The sequence below is a fragment of the Ceratotherium simum genome, chromosome 7 (assembly GCF_057802395.1).
Source record: "Ceratotherium simum simum isolate JZ-2026a chromosome 7, ASM5780239v1, whole genome shotgun sequence".
NCBI lineage: Eukaryota > Metazoa > Chordata > Mammalia > Perissodactyla > Rhinocerotidae > Ceratotherium > Ceratotherium simum.
Genome location: NC_141906.1, coordinates 68,349,767 through 68,373,964, shown reverse-complemented (window position 1 = coordinate 68,373,964; position 24,198 = coordinate 68,349,767). Strand labels below are relative to the sequence as shown.

Here is a 24,198-nt window from a genome sequence, read left to right as displayed (position 1 = left end):
TATTAATATTTCAGTCCCCCTGGGTTGTCATTTACGATGACTGGAGATGATGACATGGGGATAATTCAGCGCGCACCTGGGAAGAAGCCTCAGCCAGACACCCCCATCCCAACCCAGGCAGGCAGGGTGGGGGCCCATGGGTGTCACACACGTGGGTGTCCAGTTTCCTTCGCCAAACTAATCCCAATGGCCAGACGGCGGAGGGCAAACAAGCGGGTTGATGCGATGGGTACTTAGGTTTCAGTGGTGACCCTGGGGGCAGCCCAAATGGCTGGGGGCGATTTCTGGTTTAAAAATATTGCTGTGCTATTTCTACGCTTCTAATCTCCTAGCGATTTGGAGCCTGTTTTATGAAACACGGCATCGGGGTGGAGCTCAATGTTAAACGGTGGAGAAGATTAAATGGGTTTAAGTCTGGGCGTCTGTCACATCACGACCAAGCCTATAACTTCCATTTTCTGTTAAAAATCCATTTCCCGCTTTGATCAGAAGAAGCTTTGCTGTTGATCTGAACGTCTCTCTTTATTTGTGAAGTGTTTCCCCCTCCTCTCGTTCTCTCTGTAAATACACCTGGTTCTGTCTGCAGAGGGAAGAAAGAGCTGGGGGGGTGGCTGGGACTTAAGGCGAAAGTAGGAGTTTCCTGTCCAAGGACTTGCTTTCCTAATAAGGACTGGCCTCCAGGGAAGTAAAAGGGAAACCTCCTAAGGCCCCAAACTTTGAACTCTTCAGCGTTGTGACGGAAAAAACTCCGGCTTGGGAGCCAGACAGACCTGGAGTGAATGGTGGCTCTGACTTCTTCTAGCCATGGGATCTTGGGGAGTTTCTCCCCATGAGCCTCTTTTCTCATCTGTAAAATGAGACTAATAGGACCCACCTGGTACCTTTGTGTGACGATTAAATGAGAAAAATGCCCTTGAAGCATGCATGCCCTGTGCCCAGCACACAGTAGGCACTCAGTCGATGTTAGTCTCCCTTCTTTTGAGACCTCTGTTCCATTAGCCAGGCTGATAAACCTTCAGGGAAAGAGATGTATGGCCAAAATGAAGTTAGGCAGAAGGCTCCGAGAAGAATCTCAGCTGCCGGGTCAGGGGAGTTGGCTACACCCTGCACCCTGCTCTTCTAGGCCTGCAGACCTCCATTGCTTCCACCACTGAGGGCCAAATGCATCAGTCCAGCTGTTTTGGCCTCTTCTCCCCAAGCCCACCCAGTGCTCCTGCCTGGAAGGTTTCTGCAGTGTCCCCTAAATGTGCCGCATGTGTTCCTGCCTCTGAGCTACTGTTCAGGCGTCTTCTCTCTAGAAGTGCCTTCCCGCCCCAAGTATTCAGAGCTTCCTTCCAGGCTCAGCTTGGCCCCCATTCCCAAAGCTTTTTCTCTGGCTGCTGAGTAGCTTTCCTCCCCACTCCTGGGGGCTTTCCTCTGAATCAGGACTCACACAGGGCCCAGAGCTGTGGGTTAACCCTTTCCTGTTCTCCGTCTCCTTTACAAGCTCCTGGAAGGTGGGGCCGTCCTCCCTTGTCTTTGATGCCTTCCACCACACCTGGGGTCTGGCTAAGCAAGTGGCTGGTGCTCAGTATATATCTCTTGAAGGAATAAAAGTCTCTGAGTCAGAAAGGAGCTGGAGGAGGGGAGGGTTGAGGGTGCAGGAGTCAGCTGAGAGGAAGTAGGGTTGGGGAGGGGCTTTTGAATTCTGCGTGGTGGAGCTGTGCCGTGGTCACCCTTTGCAGTAACCTCAGGCACCCGCTGGGACAGGATAACAATCTCATGCCTCCATTCACACATCCTCATTATGGGGAACCAAGTCCTTGCACATTCTGTTTCATGGGCTTGGCAGCCCTGAGAGGCAGATAAGATGGTGCAATCCTCCCCCTTTTGGGAATGAGGACAGTGAGGCTTGGAAAGGCTGAGTGGCTTTCCTGAGGTCACACAGCAGGTCAGGGGTGAGCCCCAGCAGGGAAGGTGGCTCTGTCAGACTGTCCCAGGGCTCTGTTGTACCCTGCTTCCGTGCTCCTCTCAGAGCTTGCCGAGGCTCTGTCACTGCTCCGGAGAGTCAAACAGGAGCCTGAGAACAAGGGACAGCCCCCACCACAGAGGCCATGCCAGACTCATGTGGTCAGAGTGAGGCCCTCAGGCCCTTGCTGGTCCCCCTTCTGTGGCCGGGAGCCTGAACATCCCCAGTGCTGCTGCAACCACTCACTGATGCCCTTGTACCTACCTTCATCTTGGCATGTGGCAGAGATTTGAGATACTTGGTGGTCAGTGCCTCAGTTTCCCCTGTATGGATTTGCTCGCTCCTTTCTCTTGGCAGGTGGGGTGAGGCTAAATTAATGTTTATTTAAGGGCTCCTGCATTCTGGGCTGACAGGTGCCTTGTGATGGTAAAATGTGAGCCCGGCGTAAGTGCAAAATGCTCTTGTGTTACACCTGAGGGTGATGTTTCATAATGGCAACGCACTGTCAGAGCCCTGAGCAGAAATGAATGGTTCGTCTAATCCTCCCCAGCTCCCCCAGACTCAGGAGACAGCAGCTCACGTCCCGGGGAGGGAGAAATATGAGGCTACTCACCTTTTGCTATAAATCTGCTGTTTCATCAGCCCTGACAGGTGGCTGGACAATCCCAGCAATTCATCAATTAAATCTACCCGTTTGTAGTTGCTGAGAGCCCCGTGTCCTTGGCACTGGCAGGGTCCGAGGCCCAGAGTGCAGGAAGACTGCTGTCATTGTGGCTGATGCTCCTGGCGGGGGCCAGGGAGGCCTGGGGAAAGGGGTGTCTCGGCAGGCAGGGAGGGTGGAGCAGATTTCCAGCCAGGAGAGCAGGAGACTAGGAACGTGTGTTTGGGGTGGGGTTGAGATGGAAGAAAGGATGGGGAGGGGTACCCAGCCTGGAAAACCAGATTTCGTGGTTTGATTTGTCTTCAGCATGGTTCATACAGTAGAACAGTTCCATCCCCGGGTTCTGAAGGGAGGTAAAGTTGGGTTCTGCCCCAGCTCCAGCACTCACACTGTGTTACTGTGGGTAAGCTAGTTAACTTTTCAGTGTCTTAATTTCGTTATCTGTAAGATGGGAATAATAACAATAACATCCCCTACAGAGTCCTGAAGATTAAGTGAGATTATATCTATAGTGGGTTTAGCACTGAGCCTGGCCTGTAGTTTACAGTGAAATCTGTGGTGACTATTATTATTGCTGGCAGTATTATCATTACTGAGGGCTACATCATACTGATCCTTAAATATTTTCTTACTCTGTCCCTTGAATCTGACAACTCCTGAATTTCTCTCTGTCAAGGATCTTTCTCAGGCACAATGTAGAGTCTTTCTGTTCCTTGATGGATTTTGGCTCCCCAAATCCATAAAGCTGCCACAGCGAGGGTGTCTGATTAACTAGGCTGTCTCAGGAAGCACCCAGAACCCCAGAGTGATGTCCTTGCTCCCACAGGCTAAGCTTTATCTGAAGTGTCGAGTCCAACAGGGGCCCCTCCCAGGAGGAGTGTGTGTGTGTGTGTGTTGTGCCTGCACGCATGCGTGAGCAGGTATGCATGTGTCTTAATCCTGTTCATGGCTAGCTGAATATGCAAGTTAGTGGGCGAGTTGTGTTTAAGGAAGATGAAAGCCCCTCTTTGTTATTGCAGTGGTTACAGTCATCTGATGGTTAGAAAATCAGACTCTGGGTTCAAATTGCCTGTGTCTGCATCCCAGAGCACTCACTTACTGGTTGTGTGGTCTTGGGTAAGTTGCTTTGCTTTCGCAGTGCCCTAGTTTCCTCATCTGTGTACTGGGATAATAATAGTACCTACCTCATAGTATTGTTGAGAGGGTTAAAAGAGAACATATAAGTAAAGTGCTTATAACAGTGTGTGGCGTGTAAAAGATGCTTAACAAATATTTATTGATGACTCTCGGTCAGGAAGTCCTTCAGAAGGTGAGCAGGCTCATGGAAGGGGTACCTGGTAAGTGTGGGTCCTAAGAGAAGCATTCCTAAACCTCAGTTTGCTTTCATGTGAAATGGTATGATTTCAGGATCTTGGAGAATATTCTAGCCACGGGAAGCGGGGCATGCTTTGGGAGCTTCTGAGCTTCCCCCGATGGGTCACTTTCCTTTCCACAGAGCAGACTTGCTCAACCACCAATGCCGGGACTGTTGCAAGGGGAGGCAGCGTGAGGAGGAGGATGGAAAGGCGGTGCTGCTCCCTCTCTCCAAGTGCTTTTCAGCCGCTAAGGGTGCAGTGCCTGGTGGGGACAGCAAAAGCATTTGCTGCTAAGAGGACACCCTGACACCACAGCAAGGAGCCCACGAATGTGTTTTCCAGCACTGCTGCTAATGGCTTCATCATGGCTTTTTATGAGACGATGTGAATTGCTTTGACCAATGAGGCTTAATGGCCTTCCTCAATGAGCTGCCCGGTATATTCTCCCTGGAGGCTCGGCTCCGAGTTAAACCAAGAATATTAATACAGGCGGGATCCGGGACCTCCCCCTTCCCATAAAGTTGTGGAAATTGAGGTCAAGTTGGGTCCCCTGCAATGTTCTCTAAACAGGCCGCAGAGTGGTTTGTTTGCTCCTTGATCTTCCTGGTGGAGAGGGAGTGGCTTCCAGCTGGAAACCTGGGACCAGGCCCTCTCTTCCTCTGGGTTTGCCTCCACTTGCTCAGAGGTGGCCCTTCTTAAAGGGGTAGGCTCCTGGGTAGGGAGGGAGGGCCCTGGTTCCACCGTTTGGGGCTGCTTCTCAGAAGGGCAGGAAAGACTGAGTTCCGATGCTGGGATGAGAGTCGCAGACGGCTGTCCTCCCTGTCAGGCGGCCCTGCTGTTGTCAGGTAGCTGTAATCACGCGCGTGTTCTCCTGTGGGATTCCTGTGTGATTGAGTGTTGAAATGGCAAGATGTCAGAGATGCCCGGGGTCTTTGCAGCGTTGTCCATCTGCCCTCCATTTGATAAGTGAAGGAGCAGATGATCAGAGAGGGGAAGGGAATCCCAGAGGCAGTGAGTGTCGGGGCTCGGTTTAGAACTTAGGTGTGTCCCTTGCTCCCTGAGTTCAGATCTTATCCACCCGCGGTACCACTGGTCCTCATTCAGCCCTCTGGGGTCACATTTTCCAGATCAACTCCAGAGGTAGAAGACAGCTCTCAAGGTCTCTTGCCGTCTTCTCTCTTCCAGGCGAGCATCTCCAGTTCCTGCAGCCATTCCTCTTAGAACATGATCTTCAGACTTTTACCTTTCAGCTATGGTATGATGGAAAGTGCACCAAGATCCTCTTTAGGAGCAATGGGTTCAAATTTCAGCGTGTAGCTTATCAGCTGTGTCATCTCAGGCAAATCACATAACTCTTCTCAGCCTATAAAAGGGAATGATAAAAAAAGAGGTGATACCATCTCCTCTTGGGGTTGTGCAGATGAACTAAGGTAATGGCTGTAAACCTGCCTGCGTACAGTAGGTGCTCACTAAATGTTTATTATCTAAGCAATTTCAGTGCCTCTTCTAGTGTGTGGATGCCACATGGCTTCAGACTTGTCAACATAGAGTGATGGCCGCCTGTCTCCATGAACTTGGCTTGGCATGGAGAATGAGACCTTGTAATTTTTGCCATTCCTATGCTGGGCTGGAAGCTTCTATAGGACAGGAACTATCTCTTAATCACCTTTGCCAGGGCCTGGGGTGTAGTGAGCACTCAATAAGTGCGTATTGAATGACTGGGGCTTGAACGGTATATGAATGAGTGCGGGCCTCGTGGCTTATGGGGGTCTTTCTGGAGGGCACTAACCGAGCCTCTCCCCCGCCTTCCTGCAGCCCGCACTGAAGATGTCGGCACCAGCCTCTACTTTGTAAATGACTCCTTGCAGCAGGTGACCTTCTCCAGCTCCGTGGGGGTGGTGGTGCCCTGCCCGGCCGCGGGCTCCCCCAGCGCGGCCCTTCGATGGTACCTGGCCACGGGGGACGACATCTACGACGTGCCACACATCCGGCACGTCCACGCCAACGGGACGCTGCAGCTCTACCCCTTCTCCCCCTCCGCCTTCAATAGCTTTATCCACGACAATGACTACTTCTGCACCGCGGAGAATGCTGCCGGCAAGATCCGGAGCCCCAACATCCGCGTCAAAGCAGGTGAGGACAGGACACCTCTCCCCTGCTGGGGAGCTCAGCCTGAGGGTGGGAATGGGGAGCGGGCAGCACCCATCATTCTGAGGATCTGTGAGTAACATGCTGGGGACTGGCGGGGGCCCTTGGAAGAAGTCAGTCCCTCAAGGGAAGTTTTGTTGTTCTTCAGAGTCTTAGCTCTGCCACTTACTGTGTGTCCTTAGGCGGAGAACGCACCTTTCTGATCCTCCATTTCCTTGTCGGCAAAGGTGATGCCAGGACCTACCCCGTTCATCACCACATGTGATGGTTAAATGAGACAGCACTCATTTAAATTTAACCAAGTATTCACTTCAGTGCTCGACTCGTGGAAAACAGCCAATGAGTTTCTTTTCTTTTTTTTAAATAAAACCTTTCATTGAAATAGAATATATAAAGAGAAGTGCAGATAATTATAAGTATATAGCTTGATGAGTTTTCACAAAATTTGACTAATATCCAGATTAAGATTTACAATATGAGCACCTCAGAAGCCCCCTCATGCTTTTTTCGGTCACTACTCTCCTAGGGGAGACCACAGTCCTGACTTCTAACAATATAGTGTTGCCTGTTTTTGTACTTTCCATAAGTGGAGTCCTGTAGTAGGGATTCTCTTGAATGTTTTGCTCATTGTTATGTTGGTGGGATTTACCCCCACTGCTGTGCGTAGTTGTAGGTTGTTCATTCTCATTGCTGTGTAGCCTTCTATTGTTGGACTATACCACATTATCCATTCCACTGTTGATGGACAGTTAAGTGTAATATATCTCATGAGAACAGGCATTTAGGTAAAATTCATGGTGGAAAACTTTTAGCAGTGAAGGATTTTGGTCTTTCAAAGAGTCGATGGAGGCAAGGAAGTGAGGGTTTCTCAAGTGGTCTCTTTAAAGAAAATAGAAAGTCTCATTTCTCCGGGTTAGGTCTGGAAGCGAGGGAATGGGTCAGAGCAGCTACTCTTAACTAGGATGTCCTGATACATTGGTGTGTCGTAATCAGTGTAAGATGCGCCTCAAATACTCATAAAGCACTGAAGTTTGGGGAATGATGTTCTTAGAAGAGCTTTTTGGGTGGCAGAGGACAGGCAGTGTTCTAGCTGGCCCACTGCAATGGCACCAGGCCTTGGGTGCGCCATCTTTCCTGGCAATTGTGATGGGCAGAGGAGAGTGGGTTCTGGGGAAGTCCTCCCAAACTGGATGCCTATTGACAGATCCTACAAGATCTCTTACTTCCTGGGTCCTTCTGCCTTGGGAGGGCTTCTCACAAGTACAAGGTTCCAAGTAGCTGGGAACAGGTGTGTGTAGGAGGTGACGTGGGGAGAGAGCTCTTAATTGAAGAACTGTTCTTCATCCCATTGGTTTGTTTGCGGGGAGAGTGTGAGCTCTTAGAACCCAGGGCCATGCTCAGTGTATCTCCCCTGGGGCTCCCCATGGAACCTCTTTTTAGGAGTAGGTCCTTTGCTTTGTTCCTCTAACACAACGCTAGGTGCTGGACTGGGAGCCCTGAGGCCCGGACTTGGAAGCCAGTTCTGGCCTCCACAGCCTAGAGGCTAAAAGGAGGTGACGTCATATTTCCTGTTACATGCCCCTCATTGGGTTAGGAAGCAATTTCACAATAATCCTGTAAAGTGTTTCTTACAAATGAGGGGACTAAGACAAAGAGAGGTTAAGTCACTTGCTTAAGGGCACATAGCCAGTTAGTCACAGAAGTGTGGCTATAGTGACAAGCAACATTGTTGCAGTGCTTTCCATGTGCCAGGCCTTCTACATGCTACTATTATTATTATTATTAATTTCCTTTCACAAATGAGGAAACTGAGGCTCTAAAATGTTAACTAGCTCTTGTCCAGGCCACACAGCTGCTCAGAGGAGGAGGCAGGGCCTGCTTGTTCGATGTGCTTAACCATTGGCCCCTGCCTGTCCCTGGGACTCTCCTGGGTGGTGTGTGCCCAAACCCACCCCTTTCCACTCCTCCACTTTGTTTCCCTCCAGGTTGGCTCTCCTGAGTTTCCTCTCTGCTTTCCCTGCATCTGCAGGCAATGCCAGGCCCAGACCCAGGAAAGGGTGGACCATGGCTTCGCAGAGCCTGTCTCCCCTCCTCTCTTCTCCACCTCAACTGTCTCTCTTCCCTATCACAGCCACAATATGGAGAAGGGGAAAGAATAAAGGGCTGGGGAGGGCTGGCCAGACTGGAAACACAGCCAATTAAGAGGCTCTTGATGAAGCCAGAGGGGCTGCAGGTGCACAGCCGGAGGGGCTGCTAGGCCCTGAGCGTCACCCTGGCAACCATGGCAGGGAGAGCAGGAGGGCACGCTGCCCAGGTGCCTGCTGAGGGACAAGGTCGGTAGGCAGTGGGGCTCTGGATGCTTCAGCTCTGCTTGGCAGAGAAGGGGTGGAAGGATGGAGTGAGCCCCTGGGAGAGGCCAAGCAGAGGAGGACAAGGCAGAGGCAGAGGCAGAAGGCTGGGCCAGCCCACCCATGGGACCCAATGAGTTTGGTGGCTGCAGGTGACACCGCCCCAGAAACCAGCCCTGGGACCAAGACAGGAGGCCTCCATTGCACACTGTGGGGGAAGAGGGGCAAGGCTGGGGGTCAGGCTGTGGGCAGTGTCAGGAGGTGGGAGAAAGCAGCAAGGAAGCTTTGTGTTGGAGAATCTTGGAGACTGTCTGTGTCTCTGGGGTTCTGCATTTTCAGAGACGATCATGGTTTCAAATATTCTCTCCCATTTTCCTGAAAAGCACCAAGCCCTCTGGAAAGTACAGTATATAAACTACATTTTCCCGAACTGCCTTTCACATTGAAGTTACACAAAAATCTGTTGTTCTATCATGTGTCCTAGTTTTTATTTTGGCAATTTATGGTCACCGTGCCCAAAACTGTTGCCACCCTGGGCCCAGGGATGATGCAGGAGATCAAGTGTGGTTTCCTTGGAGGAATTCTAGCATATTTCCGTATTACCCACATCCCCTTGTTGAATATGATCCCATTGCAGGGCTTAGGTGCTGCCCTCTGGGTCCTCACATCTCATAGGGTTTGTTAACACTCACCGAAATTGGAAAGGTTAGATGTGGGATTTATGGTCTTGCAGAGGGAGGCTGGGTATTTCTGAGGGAGAGTAGATTGCCCAGGGGAGCAGGAGGAGGTTGATGAGAAGGAGCTGTGCAGGCAGGAATCAGATCATGGCAGGAACTTCTGGGCTGGGTAAGTGGGAGGTGGGGGAAGAGGTGATGGAGGCTTAGGTCTGAGGGTGCTGAGAGAGTTGAGCTGGCTTTCTCGGGGCCCCCCTCCATGTCCCTGCTGAGCCTTATGACACCCTCCTCTTCCCCACCCTCCATCTCTCTGCAGTTTTCAGGGAACCCTACACCGTCCGGGTGGAGGATCAAAGGTCAATGCGTGGAAACGTGGCCGTCTTCAAGTGCCTCATCCCCTCTTCAGTGCAGGAATATGTTAGCGTTGTGTCCTGGGAGAAGGACACAGTCTCCATCATCCCAGGTAAGGAACAGCTGTGGGGCCTCGGCGGGCAGGGGTGCTGACTTGGTTGTGGAGCTAACTGAGATCTTGAAGTTGGTTCTGGCAAGCGATTTGTTATTGTTTTGTTGATGCTCTGGCAAAAGTGTCTTTGGTCTTGGCTTGGTGCAGCTTTGTGTGGGGTGGTGAAAACCCACGTGTGTGTGGGGTGTGTGAAGGGCCCGTCAGACACAGGGTGGGTCCTACACCCCCAAAGGATTGGGGTCCCCATCCTTCCTGACTACTGGGTCTTTGCTTGCCGTTGCCCTTAGGGTTGGTAGACAAGCTGGAAACACCTTAACTGTGAAGGGTGTGGGCAGAGGAGGGGGAAGAGGCTGGTTTGTGGTCTGTGTTCCTGCACTGAATGACTAGGACAGTAAGCACTGGATTCTCGGAGGACCAGACTTGAGTCAGCATGCTGGGACTTTTTTTTCATGAGTTGGCTAAAGACCCCATCAGAATTCCAGCCGGCCTCACTCCTTGCCTGGTATTGGGAGAAGAGGTTAATACCATGTTGTAGGTTCACCTTGTTAGAGCTGTCGTGATTGCGAACCCTTCATTATTGGTTCCTTTTCCCTATGCAGGGTTGTCTTTTCAACAGGAAAACAGGTTTGCAAACCCCGAGAGAGGACCTCAAGTCCTCAAAATACCTCTAGGCTTCGGTTACAAGACTGTGGTTTTTTCCCGCTGCTCCAGCATCTCTCCTGCTTCATCCCGGCACATTGCAGAGGCTCTGATGCTTTTCCTTCCTTTCTCAGCCAAGAACCTTGTTTTCCTTTCTGTAAAATGGAGGACCTTGACCAGACGCTCTCTGAGCGCCCCTCCTGCATTGATGTCTCATCACTGGTCGTATGAAATGATTCTAGTTGCTCAAGGTTTTCAGGTTAGTTGGGGAAGACAAGACTGCTACGCATGAAACCTGTAAAGCAGGGGTTCTTAATGCCGCTACATATTTGAATCCCTGGGGAGCTCTTTGAAAAACACCACTGCTTAGGCCCAACCCCAAATCAGTATCTCAGAGGAGAACCCGGCATCAGCAGGTTGGAAACTCTGTAGGGGGTTCTGGTGTGAGCTGGCAGAAGAACCGATGCTTAGGTACCTTTACAGCTAACGTGGCAGGATACTTTTTCCGAGACATTAATTTGTGTTTTGCTCTTGGTGCTTTTTTCTTTTCTCAATTCCAAGCAGATGGCCAGGAGCTATAATGGCCTCAGAGCTTGTGGTGGCACAGGAATCTGAAACTACTTGAAGACAGCTGGTCTTCCTGCCTTTTGTGAAACCATAAGTGAATAGGAAAGGTTAGGATGGGTGTCCTGGCTGAAGAGGAGAATCTCTGAGGGCAACGAACAGGAGACAAAAGCATGCCAGAGTTGGTGGTGATGCTGTAGGCTGCTCAGTGGGTGCAGCTGAAGGAAGTGATTGGACCCCAGAGGGGTGGCTGTGTGTGGCTCCACCTGGTCTGGGACTGAGGCCAGGGATCTTGTGTCCAAATGAGGCATGAGGTGCACGGCCAAGACCCAAAGGGATCACGCAGGCAGTGATGACAGGCTGGTGAGGACCAGAGACCCTGAGCCTTGGCACATCCCTGGTGGAATTGATGGAGATTGAATTTCCTGTCTATCCAGCAGAGTCAGATTGAAAGTGATTTAAAGAACATAAAGAAATGTGATATTTCTTTTACATTTGAGTTTATGGACTATGAGTTATACCTATTAAAATAATAATAATAAAATAATATTAAAAAGTTTTGAGTGCTTACTATATGGCAGGCACTGGGCTAAGAAACTTTAGTATATGACCTCATTTTATCCTCACAAAACGTCCTTAACTATATTTTTCCCCCTCCACTTTACAGAAGAGGAAACTGAGGCTCAAGGAAGTGAAGTAACTTCTTCCGGGTCACACATCTATTAAGCAGAGTTGAGGGCTTGAACTCAGGTCTGTGCACTTACCCCACACAGAACTGCGTCCAGGCACCAGTACAAATGTATCCAATACAGTGTTATTGTGGGTACAGTGGAGGCTTGTCTGCTGTAGGCAGTGAGGGCCTTGGCCTCAGGAGAGGAGAGAACCAATGCTGGTGTTTAGGGAAGACTTTGTGGACCGAGTTGAGTGCAGTGATTAAGAGCCTAGAATCTAGGACGACACTACCTGGGCTTGAAACTCGCTCCATTGCTTATGAGCTCTGCAAGCCATTTTGCCACTTGGGGCCTCAGTTTCCTCAACTGTAGTGAAATGGGGATGATGGTTGACTACTTCATGGGGTTCAAGTAGGAATGAAATGAGTTACTGTACGTAAAATGTTTCGACCACTGCGTGACACACACTGAGGACGGGCTTTAGCTGTGATCATTATTATTGGGTGGAAGAGAATGTTCATTTTCCTCTTTGTACTGCCGTTTCCTGTTGCGGTGTATGTATTTCTACCATGTAACAGAGCCTGTGTCCCCCGTTAGACTGAGCTTCCCAAGAGTGGGAAATGGGTTGCTTTTATTCACGCATCCCTGGCTCCTAACGCACCACCTTGCACACTCAGGACAAATGCTCACTAAATGTTGAGTGGGTGCGTGAATGGATGGTTGGAAGTTCTGAAGGAATATGGGAACAGCATGGACAGAGGCATTCAAATAAGGATGAGCGCAGTGGGCAGGGGGTAGTGAGAAGGCCATTCAGGCAGGAGAGGAGGAAGGTTAACCTGGCTCCTGTGCGTAGGAGCTGGAGGCAGTGAGCTTCCCCAGGCGGCCCTTGTAGTTGGTGCTTCAGGGCTGACTTTGATGTCAAGACTGGGCTGGTGGCCCCAAAGGGCATAATTATCAGGAAAGTGGGCTTGATGCTAATCTGCAGGGCTCTGTTAACTTTGGTTCTGTAGAACCCCGTTTCTTTCCTTCAGCCTTGGAGAATTTTCCTTCCTTGCCCAGCCCTCCAGCCCCATCCATAATCATTCTAGATCTTTCTACAGCTATGTTTTAGATCCGGGGACAGACTTCCCAAAGCACACAAATCCAGCTAACACGCTCCCAGAGGAATCCATGAGAACCAGTGAGAGTGAGGTTTTGCTTCCTCCAGGCTCTATAGATGAGGGGCCAGAACTTGGGCCTACATGCTGCATGCGTTAATTTTGGAAAATGCAAATTGCCTATTGACATTTTTCATAAAAATAAGATGCCCTGCCATCCATACTCATACTGTCCCCAGTGTGTGCGTGTGTGTGTGTGTGTTTTGGCTGGGCGGTTGAACAGCAGCTTCTCACAATCTGGGAGGATTTAGTAATTAGTTTGACTTGAGGTTAAGGAAGGACCCAGGAGCCCAAGTTACTTCCCCCTGACACTTCAGGGTTGGCTTCTGGAGCAGGGAGTGTGGTGTTGATTTTGATCTCTGGATCTGCAAGCCTGGGCTCAGATCCTCCACAAACCACCAGGCCAGCAGGAGCAGGTGCTAGAAAGCGGGAGGAGGGACGGGGAGGCTGATGTGGGCCAATCAGGGCCCCAGGAAATATGTCCTTGGGGAGAGCAGGTGCCCTGGGAGGAGGGAGCCCAGCAGGGTGAGTGCAGGCCCCTGTGAATGAGGAGCCTGCCCTTCCACGCCTCTCTCCGAGGGCCTTTGGAAGGAATTAAAGGCTCGGGGCCTAAGCAAGCTCTGTGAGTTGGGTATTTGCACACAGGTCAGCCTTCCCAGCTGTCCACAGTTGGGAGGGGCAGGTAAGCCTCCTGGAGCTGGCCAGTGAAACTCTAAGCAGCTTTTTGACTGTGCTTTTCCCAAGATAGGTAGAGGCTAAAGAGACAGCCCAAAGGTAGCTTTCCCCAGAGCTGCCTTCTACATCTGCCCCTTTCTTCCCCGCTTCTCCTCCCCCAAGCTGGCCATCTTCCTTCCATCAGGCTATTTAAAGACGTGCATGTAAAAGCACAGAGCTTCTCCCCTATGATCGAGTGGACTCCTACCCCTTACTTCTCTCATGGGGGACTTAGTCTTGAGGTGAATTGGCTCTCCTGAGCGGGTGGGCAAAGGGCTGTGCACGAACGTAAATTAAAATGAAGGCCTCCAGTGAAGCCGAGCTGTGGTTTAATTTGCCATCTGCATGATCACCATTACAATGCATGTTATTGGATATAAAGATAAATCCGGCCCTGTTCCTAATAGCTTTTAATTTCCACCAGACCTGGTTATATCGATGCGGGCTCCTTGTGGGAGTTTCCCAGTATGCTCTTCACCAGCATCCTGACTGGCTGTCTTGGCCCCAGCGGGGAGTTTTGGACACTGCTCAGATGCGGGCCAGATGTATCTGCTGGTGCTCTGGAAGGCAGGCCTGGATCAGCTCCCTTGTCTGTGCGGATGGGGCTCTTGCATGCTGGGTTGTCATCGTGCCTTGGCCCAGCAGGGAGTGCACTGGGGGTACTGCGTGGTGGGGAGGGGAGAAGCGGGGAGCAGAAGGAATCCGGCCATAGAGGTCCTTTCTGAAAAGTGGGCACTGCTTTCCAACCGCAGCTCCTTTGCCCCTGGTGAGAGTCAGTGAGCCCACCACCCTTCTTCTACCCCCTAGTTGTCCAGGGTTCCAAGTTGTTCATGGGTTTTCTTCCCTTTTTTCATTTGGTTCTTTTGTCTCCTCTGCCTGGTCTCTGCACCGATCCCCTCTTGCTATTGGTACCCTACTCCTGTTCGTCCTTTAAACTCGGTTCACGTGCCCCCTTCCGTGAGCCTGCGGCAGAACTTGTCACTTGTCTGGTCCCATTCCTGGAGCAGGTACTTCTTTCTGTCTTACACTATAAGTGGTTGCTTCTGTCCGTCTGCTGCAGGAGGCTGTACAACTATATCTGTTTCATCCTTTTATCTCCAGGGCCCTCATAACACCTGTCACAGCATAATAATAATAACAAGATTAATGATAATATCTATCATGTATTGTGACCTGTTTTGTGTTAGGCATTTTATATATTTTATCTCTAATCCTCACAATAACCCTTCAAGAGAGATAACATTTTTTGTTTTCTTGGGGGTTTCCCCCCAATTTTATAAATGAGGTCAGTGAGGCCCAGGGAAGTTAAGCAACTTATCCAGGGCCACACAGCTAATAAGCAGCCCGGGTTTGAGCTGGGTCCTCTGGGTTGCTCTTCTTCGTGCTGCCTCTCCGGAGCAGGCTCCTCATTAAGACTGACCGTCCTGGGGCCGGCCCCGTGGCGTAGCAGTTAAGTGCACGTGCTCCGCTGTGGCGGCCTGGGCTTCGCAGGTTCGGATCCCGGGCGTGCACCAACGTACCGCTTGTCAAGCCATGCTGTGGCGGCGTCCCATATAAAGTAGAGGAAGATGGACACAGATGTTAGCCCAGGGCCAGTCTTCCTCAGCAAAAAGAGGAGGATTGGCGACAGATGTTAGCTCAGGGCTGATCTTCCTCACAAAAAAAAAAAAAAAAAATAAGAATGGACTGTCCTCAGGTTCCAACATAGGAGGAGGGCTCATCCCTGTCTCATGCACTTGCCTGGGGGACAGAAACGTGTCACCAGCCCTTGCACTGACCTCTGGCTGTGTGTGCGATGACCAGAGGCTTTAGCTTTTCTGAAGGGCAATAGATCTCCAGCTGAAAGATCAGTGAACAAAATAACCGTTCTAACAAGAAGCCTTTATTGGGCACCAGCTCTGTGTTTGGCCCGAAGGGAGATACAAAGACGGGGCTGATCTGGGAATTTAGAATTCCGTGCATGTTGTCAGCTCTGATGGGCAAGGGTGGTTAATTTCAACACAGTAAACAATCAAACATGATCTTGGTTTGCTTTGGAATGCAGATTCAACTTATTAATTGCATTTTGCTCAGGCTGAAACTAAGGCTACTTTGAGTCTATACCAACTCAGATGGGGGATGGCACACACGGGAGAGAGCCAAGGTGGTGCCTGGAAACCAGTTTGGATACATGTAGGCTCCAGGCAGAGAGTCACAGACTGTCAGAGCTGGAAGGGGCCTGGAGGTCATGTAGTCCAGCCTCCTCATTTAGTGATAAAGAAACCCAGGCCCAGACCATTGCTTTCTCATGCCTCCTTCACTCCTTCTCTCCTGCACATTCTCAGGGCATATTATCTTAACTACTCGCGAGGTGCTTTTCTTTTACTACCAGACTTCTTTCCTTCTTTGTCTGTCTAAAACCTACCCATCTTTCAAAGTCTGGCTCAAATACCTCTTTTTCCATGATGTCTTTCCCAATTTCTGCTAAGAATGGATTTAAAAATCACCCAGATTAACCTCCTTCCAGGGGATCCTTTTCTGAACTCCCTCCAAACTTTATCAGTTCCTTGCTCAAGGCACTAAGCGTATTTTGTCCTGCATATTTTAAAATCTGTGTTATCCCCACTACGAGAATATATAATCATCAAGAGCAGAATCTATATTTTTATTCAGACCCCTCTCCCCTCTAGTACTCATAGAAGATGATTAATGATAATGATGAAATGCCAGTCTCTTTCTTACTGGACCGTCATGTGGCAGTAAGAAAGGAGAGAGGCCTGCCTAAGGTCACACGGAAGACGGGTGGCCTTAAGGGATTTAGGCTTGGTAGTCCTCAGTCTGCATTACGCTGAGCTGCTTCAGAGTTACCCAGAGAGAGATGGCTTCTGTGGGTTCCTCCTGTGATGATTTGCTATTTAGATGCAAAATGGCGGATCTCAGCTCTTGACTCGTTAGGGGCATGCAGAAAAGGGGCTAGGATGGTCAGCCTGGACTAATGTGAAATAGATGGTGTGTTCAAAGCAATTTAACAAATGGGATTTGGGCCCCTACTGGATGTTAGGCACAGTGTGAGGCCTTGCAGAGGAGTCAGACTTGACCATGACCTATTTCTTCCCTTCAGCAGCTCCTATCAAGGGGTGATAGCATCTTTCCATGAAGAGGATGATACAACAGAGGCTGGGATTCTTTCTGATGGTGCAGCCCAGCAAGGCGTCATGACGGGGAGGGAGGCTTGTGCTCAGGCCTTAGAGTACATCCCTAGGCCAAGGGGACAGAAAGAGCACTCTGGGTGGAGGGGACAGCATTGACAAAGGCAGGCAGGCAGGGAGAGGATGGTTGGACGGTAAGTAGAGGTGGGAGGGAGACGTCTGAGAAGGATGCCAGGACTTTTAGCTCATGAAGTTCCTGTCTAATTCTAGAAAAAAACAGAACAACATGATATTAATGACTAATATTTATTGAGCACTTACTGAGTTTCCAGGCTCTGTTCTAAGCATTTTACATGTTTAGGTCATTTAATCTTCACAGCAATCTGAAGATGAGGGGACTATTATTCCCCATTTTACAGATGAGCAAACTGAGCCACAAAGCAGCTAAGGAAATTGTCTCAAATTAGTAAATGACAGAGCCACAATTTAAACTTATGCATTCAGACTCCATTATTTGTGCTCCTGAGCACTACACTATATTGCTTTGCAAAAACTTAATATAGAGAATGTATTTTTTAAAAGCTGCAAATCAACAAGAAAAAGGCAAACAACTCAATAGAAAATTGGGTAACTGATACAAGCAGACAATTTTCAGAAGAGGTAGTGGGATGTGGTGGAAAGAAGACAGGCTGTGGAATCTGCTGGTCCTAATTGGTGACCTTGAGCAAGTTACTTTCAAAGCCTCAGTTTATTCATCTGTGAGATGGGGACAGTGAAACCTACTGCACATGAAATCCTTTAGATGAAGATTAGGCGTCTGGGGAGACTTGAATTCTCAAATGGAAAGAGAGTGGCCTAAACACAGCAGGGAAATTGCTCACCCAGCTTCATGACATGGTGCGTGCTACCCCTCCTGGGGGCTGGGCTGGAGGCAGAACGTGCATTAGCCAGGGATGCAGCCACCCAGAGGAGCAGTGGTCCTGGGATCACAGACTGGAGAATGGCTCCCCCTAAATGTGATCTCAAGAAAGTCATAAGGGACGGGGGCTGGGTAGATGACCACTGTGGCGTTTTTAACTCAAATAGGGCATGATAATCTCTGGGTAGAATGAGGGAAACAAAATGACTGGGACAAAGGATGGTTAATCTCTGTGTTCACTCATGCCTTTCATGGTACCTGATAAAAGTTGTGTTGAGGGACGGCACGAAGGTATGTGGTTTGGTACCAACACAGCAAAGATCAGTTCCACAAACTACCTGGATCTAAGCTGCTCAAAGTTATTATTCAACCTCTGGTTCAATAATAACTAGTATACAGTTTATAAAGTGCTTTTACATGGTCTCATTTGCTCCTCACAGGAACCCTCATTGCCTTTCCCATTTTACGGATGAGGAAACAGACAATGCAGTGAGGTTCAGTGACTTGTGCAGTTAGAAGCTAAGTAAAAGGGAAGGAATAAACACGTATTAAGACGTATGTGTATGCAGGGCCCCGTGGCAGGTACCTGGATGTCATCTCATTTAATTCTCCACTTAACCTTGTGAGGGAGGCATGCTACCCCCATTCTTAGGTATGAAGGAAATGAGATTCAGAGAGGCCAAGCAGTTTGCTCCAGGTCACACAGCTTCTCAGTAGCAGGGACTGGGCTTGGACCCAGAGCTTTTGTCCCCAAAGCCCAAGCTCTTTCCTTGTAACATACGTTAGTGACTCCAGCCTGAGGGCTGTCCCAGGGACTCATGACAATAGGACAATTACTATTTCCCTCGCCAAGGCAATTGTAGAGAGGAAAAGCAACTGGCCCTTAATTTTGTTGTTGCTGTTTGCTTTGATGAGGAAGGGGGCGTCAGACTCAGCCTTGTTTTCTTCTTCGGAGCGCAGAGAGAAAATCTTACCTCCTAAAGCCGTAAGACATGCTCTGCAGGTTAAAGATCACAAGGAAGCATTCAGAAGCAGCAATGGCATTCTCTCCCGGGTGAGATGGCCTGAATTGCTGAATTGGAGTGTTAATCATAGTGATAATAATGGTTAGTAAGAAAATAAGTGATCACTGATTGAGCTCCTATGCAATAAGTGCTTTTTACGAGTTGTTTCCTTTAGTCTGCACAGGTGTCCCGTGTAGGAGATGGTGTTATTATCTCCATTTTGCAGATGAGGAGCCTGAGGCACAGAAAAGCTGTTCGCCTGCACAAGGCCGTGGAGTGAGCGTGTGGTGGGGCGGGATCTGAGCCTGGAGCAGGTTGATTTCAGCTCTTAGAGATGACTTGGGTCACTTCTCAAACTGTGTGCCCTGTTGCCTGTGCCACCTTTCATTTGTGTGGTGCTCTCTGGTTTATGAAGCCAGTTCATAGGTATCGTCTTATTGCATCCTTCCAATCCCATCTGAGGCAGACACGTTCTTAACCTCACTTAACAGACAGGGAAACCAAGGCTTGGGGGGATCGAGAGGACTGCCCAAGGTTACAACCAGAGAGGGGTATACCAGAACTCTAGTTTGATGTCTGCACCCCAGGAGCTCTTGAGGCTCCACCTGGAGCGCATGCCCGCAGCTCCCCAGGGTCCCTTCCAATCTCCAAGGAGGCGGGCTGCTCTGCCTTTGCACGCCGGTTGGTTGGTTCCAGAACCATTAGCCATGGCTCCTCAGTCAAGCAGAAATGTCTGTGTTCACAGGTGCCTCTGGCAGCGTGTGCATGTGTCGTGTTTTGCTTTTCCATTTAGTTCATGGCAGGCACTGCATTTCCAGAGCACCCACTGGGTGAATTTCAGCAGATTTAAGACAATTGCAGGCAAACGCTCTGCCCTGGGATCACGCCGTGGCAATGGACGCGGAGCAAGCAGCATGGTTTGGTTAAGTTGACACCTCTGTAAGTTACCCTGAAATCAGAGCAGAATTCTTTATAGAAGGTTATCCTGCACATAAATCATCATTAGACTACCTCATTTTTGTTTAATGCCTACCTAACCGTGCTGTAGTCTAAAAATGTGTGTTTAGTGAAGTCAAGGGTTGCAGGGAAATTATAGGGTTTTCAAAAACCCATTTGCTTTGCTGGTGTTCACATCAGAATCAATCTTGCCTTTAGTTCTCAATCTCATTGCAAACATGCAGTATTGCTTGCCGAATTCTGGCATTTAATGTAGGGTAGCATTTATTCAGAAGAAGCCAACAGTGCTTACAGAATGGGAGAGCTATGTATAGATGGCACTTCCTGCCAAGCCTGTGATTTTGAACTCTGTTGCGTATCAATGAGACTTCACCGCCAGAGCCGGAGCCGCGTGCAGACGGCTCTGAGCAGGGGTCTGCGCTGGATAGTGGCGGGAGGGAAGCCTGCATCCCTAATGCCACAAGCCTCCCTGCGGGCCAGCACCGAGCAGGCACTCAGGCAATGTTTGTTGAATGCCTAAAGGAACGTTTAACCAGAAGGGTGACTGAATTTTGGATTGGGATAGATTAAAATGAAGGGAAGGGTGTGGTTCTGTGGCTGCTAGAATAAAGCTCTCATTTGCTCTTGTTATGCCCCAAATCAGCAGGGCTTGCTTGGAGCCCCTTTTTTGATGGAGTGAAACTGTGTAGCAAAGCTAAAAGGGTGTGGGCTCTGGACTCAGAGACACTTGGGTTCAAATCCCAGCCCTGCTCCTTACGTGTCATATGACCCTAAGTAGGTCCTTTAACCTCTCTGAGCTTCAATTTCCTCAGGTGAGAGGATTAGAAATTATGTTATAGAGAGATTTTTCTATATAGGGAAAGCATATTTTTCATGTATAGTTTTTATTTTTCTGTATGGATCTGTTTTTTGCATATAGATTCTCTATATATAGGTTTTCAATTTTTCCTAATGCTGAGCAGACACACAATTAACTGTCCCACGATTAGTCATCTTCTCCTTGAGACCTGGAAGGTCTCCATGAGGAGTGAGTATCTAGGAGTGAGCATCTAGGTGTGAACATCATGGAGTGAGCATCCAGGTGTGAACAGCCAGGAGTGAGCACCCAGGTGTGAGCATCACAGAGTGAGCATTAGGGTGTGAACATCGTGGAGTGAGCATCTAGGAGTGAACATCCAGATATGAGCGTCCTGGAGTAAGTATTCATGTGTGAGCCCCCAGGAGTGACTATCATAGAGTGAGCATCTAGGAGTGAGCATCCAGGAATGAGCACCCAAGTGTTAGCATCATGGAGTGGGCATCTAGGAGAGAGCATCCAGGTATGAGCATCTAGGAGTGAGCATCATAGAGTGAGCATCATGGAGTGAACATCCAGGAGTGAGCATCGAGGTGTGAGCATAATAGAGTGAGCATTCAGGTGTGAGAACCCAGGTGTAAGCATCATGGAGTGAGCATTCACGTGTGAGCACCCAGGTATGAGCATCTAGGAGTGAGTATCCAGGAGTGAGCATAATAGAGTGAGCATCCAGGAGTGAGTATCTCACAGTGAGCTTCATAGAGTGACCATCCAGGAGCGAGTGTCCTAGAGTGAGCATCCAGGAGTGACTATCATAGAATGAGCATCATGGAGTGAGCATCCAGGAGCGAGCATCATAGAGTGAGTATCATGGAGTGAGCATCCAGGAATGAGCATCATAGAGTGAGTATCATGGAGTGAGCATCCAGGAATGAGTATCAGAGTGAACATGGTGGAGTGAGCATCCAGGTGTGAGCATCTAGGAGTGAGCATCCAGGTGTGAGCATTTTGGAGTGAGCATCCAGATGTGAGCATCCTGGAGTGAGCATCTTGGAGTGAGCATTCAAGAGTGAGCATCTAGGTGTGAGCATTTAGGTGTAAGCATCCAGGAGTGATCATGTAAGTGTGAGCATCTGGGAGTGAGCATATAGGAGGGTGAGCTTGGTTTTCATTACATTGGGGTCACTTAGCCTTCAGGGCTGAGGGCATATGGTTAGGAGGGTGAGGTGACAACCCCTCATGCTGGGGCAGAGGCAGGGTAAGCCCTTGGTGTCACCCCACAAGGCTGAAGCCCACTTCCTAGCCTTATGGCCCTGGTCTTTGTGGTCTACCAGGTGTCTTGCTGTGTGCGGAAACTTCAGGAGCTTAGGCATGTGTCCTCGTTGGCTGCCAAGCCTGCCTTTTGCAGTGGCGTGCTAAGCCAGCTGGAACTAGGCACAGCCCTCTGCATCCCAGTACAGTGGGTGGGAGGGCCCAGAGGCTTGCACTAAGGCCTCTAAATTGGAAGTGTTTTCCTCTCACACTTAGAGATTCCTCCCTCCACTTCAGAGTCAGAGCATACCTGAATACTCACTTGTTTAGGGACATAGAATCTGCCAGATTTCTGGAGAGTCACCTGAGAAGCAGATGACAGGCTGGGAGACGGAAGCCTGTGACAGTGAGTGGCAGTGGCGCTGGGAGTGGGGACAGCAGCAGAGTCTGGGTTCCAAGTTCGGCTTCTGCTTGTACACTGGAGTCAGCCAGGTATCGGTGGCCCCTGTCCTCTGTGCAGTGGTCTGGTGGGCTCTCAGCCTTTGTAAAGCAAAGGAATCCCTTCCAAGAGCCCATGGTTGGGGTTCCTCTTCACTGCCCCCAGAGTGGGACACAGAAGAGGAGAGGGCTTGTATGTAGAATATTCCAGAGCCTGCTGCTACTAACACAGGCCTAGGGAAGCAGTTGTGCAAAGCCTGATGGGAAGCAGTTGTACCTTTCTCAGGGCCTGCACTCAGGAAGGGGCACAAACTCCATCAGGCTGTAGCTGGCAATGCTGTATCTTATGTTGACTTCATCCCCTGAATCTATCTAAATGGCTATATTGGCATAAGCAACAATTAGTTGGTTGAATTTTCGGTTCATTATTTAATTTAGCAAATGTTTTTTGAGCATTTCCTGTGTGCAAGATGCTGTGTTATGTAGACAGGGATTCCCAAGGGTCTTTGCTTGAGGATCTCAAGGGATTTGGAGAAATTCCTCTTCCCACACAGCAAAGAAACTCATTTTAATGAATATGTGTGTGTATCTGTATGAATAATATGCATGATATAATTTGTATATATTGAATATGTACATATATGTATTCACACCTTATACTTTTTGGCCTGTGGAAAGGGGAGAGAGATTCACCTGTGTCGACACCCAGAAGCACCCCAGAGCAGAGACCCAAGGCAGGCACGTTGGCCCACTGCCTGCGGGAAAGGGCATCAGGGGAGCATCTAGCTCAGGAGTGTATCCGGGTGAGTGTTCAGGTCTTGGCCTTTTCTCCTGAGCAAAGAGGACGGTTCCCCGTTCCCCTCTTCATCTTCTGGGCAGGAATGAGGGTGGCCTGGGTGTTCTGAATTTAGTGGCAGCCTTGGATCAATCAGTATTCAATGAGGCAGCGTGGGCAGAGGCATGGAAGATGTGGGGCACTGTGCCTGTCTTCGAGGGGCTTGCTGTCTAACAGGCAAGACAAGCTTGGAACACAGGTGACCCCAACACGAGGCGGAGTGTGATGAGGGCGCAGGAGTGGCACAGCCTCCAGGGGCTCAGAAGTGGGGAGCCCCATCTTCTGTGACTAGAGCAGGTGCCACGTAAGAAGCGGCATTTCCCGTGGGTCCTTGAGAGTAGATCGTTTTGGCAGGCTGAGTTCCTGCGGGGGAGAGTGTTCTAGACCTGTCAGCTCTCAACTCTAGAATCACCTGGAGTGCATTTAAAAAATACCACTATGGGGGGTTTGGGTGTTGGATTTTGGGTGTTTGGGTGTTGGGTTTGGGCCCAACCCCAAACAATTGAGTCAGGATCCCTTGGGGTAAGACCCAGGCATCTGTATTTGTGAAAACCCCCTAGGTGATTCTGGTGAGCAGCTGGATTGCAAACCTCTGTTCTGCAGGCAGGAGGCCCCAGGGGTAAAATCCTGGAGCACTGAGAACAAAGACCGCACTCTTGGAGGAAAACAGCCTGGTTTGCCTGGAGCTCAGGATACATTTAAGGGTGGGGTGTAACTGGTGCTGCACTGAGTTGTATGTAACTAAAGGGCCATGGGGAGCCATTGAAGATTTTGAGTGGGGAATGGTCTGGAAGGGCTTTGGGGAGCTGGTCTTCAATGATTAAGGATGTTCCCAGAAACGTGGAGATCATCCCTGTCTCAGCCTCCTGGAATCCAAGTCTGCCCTTGAATTTCCCAGGAATTATCACTGGGCATCCTTCAGACAGGCTGGCCGCAGGCAGAGTTGTCCTATGCCCCACACTCCATCTTATTCGTGTCCCCTTCCCCGGGCTGCTGTCCCATCACCCAGGGCACTGGCAAGGTGAGTGTGGGAGCTTGACAGAGAGGCTGGGGGAAGGAAGGGCCCCCCCAATGTCACAGCCAGAGTTGAAGCACCATGGGGATGTAGGGCAAGCTGAATGGTCTCTTTTTACAATATCAGTGAGTTAAATTTGTACTGTGCTTTGACAGTTTCCAGCACACTTTATATATATATTACACTTCAACTCTCATAATGATTCTGTTTGGCATAGAAACAGTTATCCCCATTTACAGATGAGCAAACAGAGGCTCAGAAAAGTTCAGTGACTTTACTCCACTGCCTTTCTAATTCCTCCTGCAGTCTGGAGAAGAAAAACCTTCGTGACAGCAGGGAGGGGGCACCACAGCCAGCATTTACTCAGCTTCTGGACTGTGGGCCAGACACTATGTCAGGCACTGTCAGAGATGTGACCTCAAGTTTTGAAGACAGAATATCTTTTTTGTTTCCTCCTGGTCTGTGGCCTATGATGAATGGGAAAATACTTGGCCCCACCCACAGTTACACAAC

General features: G+C 49.6%; 1 protein-coding gene across 1 annotated transcript in view; it reads left to right on the top strand.

Moving 5' to 3' along the window:
• DSCAML1 (DS cell adhesion molecule like 1) overlaps positions 1-24,198 on the top strand; it is a 347,767-nt gene that overhangs the window by 9,996 nt on the left and 313,573 nt on the right. Inside the window, exons 2-3 of the mRNA XM_087433751.1 lie at positions 5,780-6,097; positions 9,451-9,597. Coding sequence (XP_087289877.1) covers positions 5,780-6,097; positions 9,451-9,597 — 465 coding nt within the window. The remainder of the gene's footprint in view (positions 1-5,779; positions 6,098-9,450; positions 9,598-24,198) is intronic.